We start from the raw sequence: 2,024 nt of genomic DNA on the forward strand, positions 1-2,024 counted from the left end.
CATACGGCAGACTTTCATGAAACAAGCTCACATAGGTCGACTATTTGCACAACTCGCTCCAGCTCTGGCTACCGCTGCTACAGCTCGCCGACTGGAAGTACGGCGTGTCTCCTTGGGCGTCCGCGAGTGTCGGAGTTTTGAAAGTTCCCCCCAATTTTCTTTTTGACAATAGATTCGTTGAAAACCCCACGAAGACTATTGATTGATGATAATATATTATTGTGAAGTGTGAAAATGAAAAGGGCAAACTACTGATAAAAAAGGGCAAAGACTGGTGATTTACGTTAATACAATATTGTCGAGACTATTGTAGTGGCCCGTTGGGAGAGTTCACGAATAATACATTTTGTAATATAAATTCTCAAGTGGACGAGAAGCCAGAATAGAAATATTTTGAAGGAGTCCTTCCTTTCCATTCCTGTTCCGCTTCCCACTGTTCGTTGCGAAACTCCCAAAACTCTTACAGAAACTGCTCGAAGTCTATCATTATACTGCTCCCAGGGGTGCCGGAGCGGTATTAATTCCTTTCCGTTCCGAAGGCAAATGGTCACACCATCGTAGCGCCGTACCTTCTCTGAGCGTGAAGATCTTCTTCTCCTGACGCAGGTTTCGGTTGAAAGGGCCCCATATAGCTAGGCGAGGGATGATAATGGATGTATGGGACTCGGTAGCACGCAACCACAACACTCTGGAGGAGTTTGACAGACGCCATTTCGACGGCAAGAAAGCCCAGACCCGTTTCAACATACTACTCCGTGACCACAGCGACCGTAATGCTGCATTGCAGCCAGCGTCAGGCGTTGACGAGGAAGAGAGCGACAAGACTGTTTTCCTGGATGACCTGTGCGCTCAAGTTGACGACGCCAAGCAAGAGGAGGCACGCCGGGCGGCCATGGAGATAGAGGCAGGTGAATGGGCTGAAGAGTCGGTGGTAATTGTACGAGAGGAAGCAATGAAGTCCTTAGGGAAGCGAAAAACAAGAGAAGGTGACGAAGAAACAAGCGGTGGCAAAATGTTCAAGGTGTTGTCGCTTATGAACGAGGCCAACAAGGGTCAACTCGAGTTGCGAAAGTACATGTTTGAGAAGGAGATTGAAGAATGCCAAAAAGATTGCGAGGCGCAAACCAAGGAACTAGAAGGCCAAGCAAAGGAGCGCGAATCCCAACTACAATACATCCAAATGTTGCAGGCTTCAATAACTGCCATTGTGACTACATTGGTGAATAAACTTTAATTGATTCTTGGTTATATGTCCACAACTTCTACTGTATCGAGATATTCCTCAAGTGTTGGAGGGGCTTCATCGAATAATGGCTGATATGATTTCCCCCGAAATGACAACCACAATGACAATTCGTCAAAAACATAGCCACACAAACGAATTTCGCAACTGGTGATAGCATCAGCTTGGCCAAATTTTTGTATTGAATGTGGGGCCATAGTGTTTTTATGACTTTGAAGTTCCATATCACCGATTGAAGCACTCTGCTCATAGATTTGTTGAAGAGTTGCTTTTCTTTGGACAAGTTGATTCCCCGGTAGCCACTCATGACAAATTTTGAAACACCATACGCAGGATCAACATGTATGAATTTCGATGCAAAAATGTCTGGATGTTGTTCAAGTTCAGGCAACAAGCCGCTCATAGCAAGCGTAGCAGAATCATGACGTCGCCCCTCACAGGGCCCCAGAAGTGCACGCAGAGGTCATCAGGACTCGACATAGCTTGAAAATTCAAGCAAAGATATCGCTTGTGTCCGCTGAAAATGATTTTTTGCAGGTTTCGACCATCTCCCGTTGCAGCAATACGTGACGACTGAACTTTGGTCCCATCAATAAAGCCAAAGACACAGTCTTACGGTGATCCTTTCCATGCGATTGCAGCGCAGTAGCGAGTCATGCGAGAGCGAAGTAGTCCACGGTTCAAGAACACAATTGGGCCCCACCGATCATAAATGTCGTGAACCAATAGAGAAACACATCACACAGTTGCGCCCGAGAGCGACCAAACATCAAAGCCATGT

The 2,024-nt window shown here is 46.3% G+C and overlaps 1 protein-coding gene across 1 annotated transcript; it reads left to right on the forward strand.

The window, feature by feature from the left end:
- Nucleotides 1-649: 649 nt before the first annotated feature.
- H310_06639 (hypothetical protein) lies at nt 650-1,234 on the forward strand (the record flags this gene model as incomplete). Its single annotated transcript, XM_008871779.1, has 1 exon — nt 650-1,234. One exon carries the CDS (start codon nt 650-652, stop codon nt 1,232-1,234), a length of 585 nt encoding a protein of 194 aa, XP_008870001.1.
- Between the last annotated feature and the right edge of the window lie 790 nt (nt 1,235-2,024).

The sequence above is a fragment of the Aphanomyces invadans genome (assembly GCF_000520115.1).
Source record: "Aphanomyces invadans strain NJM9701 unplaced genomic scaffold supercont1.12, whole genome shotgun sequence".
Lineage (NCBI taxonomy): Eukaryota > Oomycota > Saprolegniomycetes > Saprolegniales > Verrucalvaceae > Aphanomyces > Aphanomyces invadans.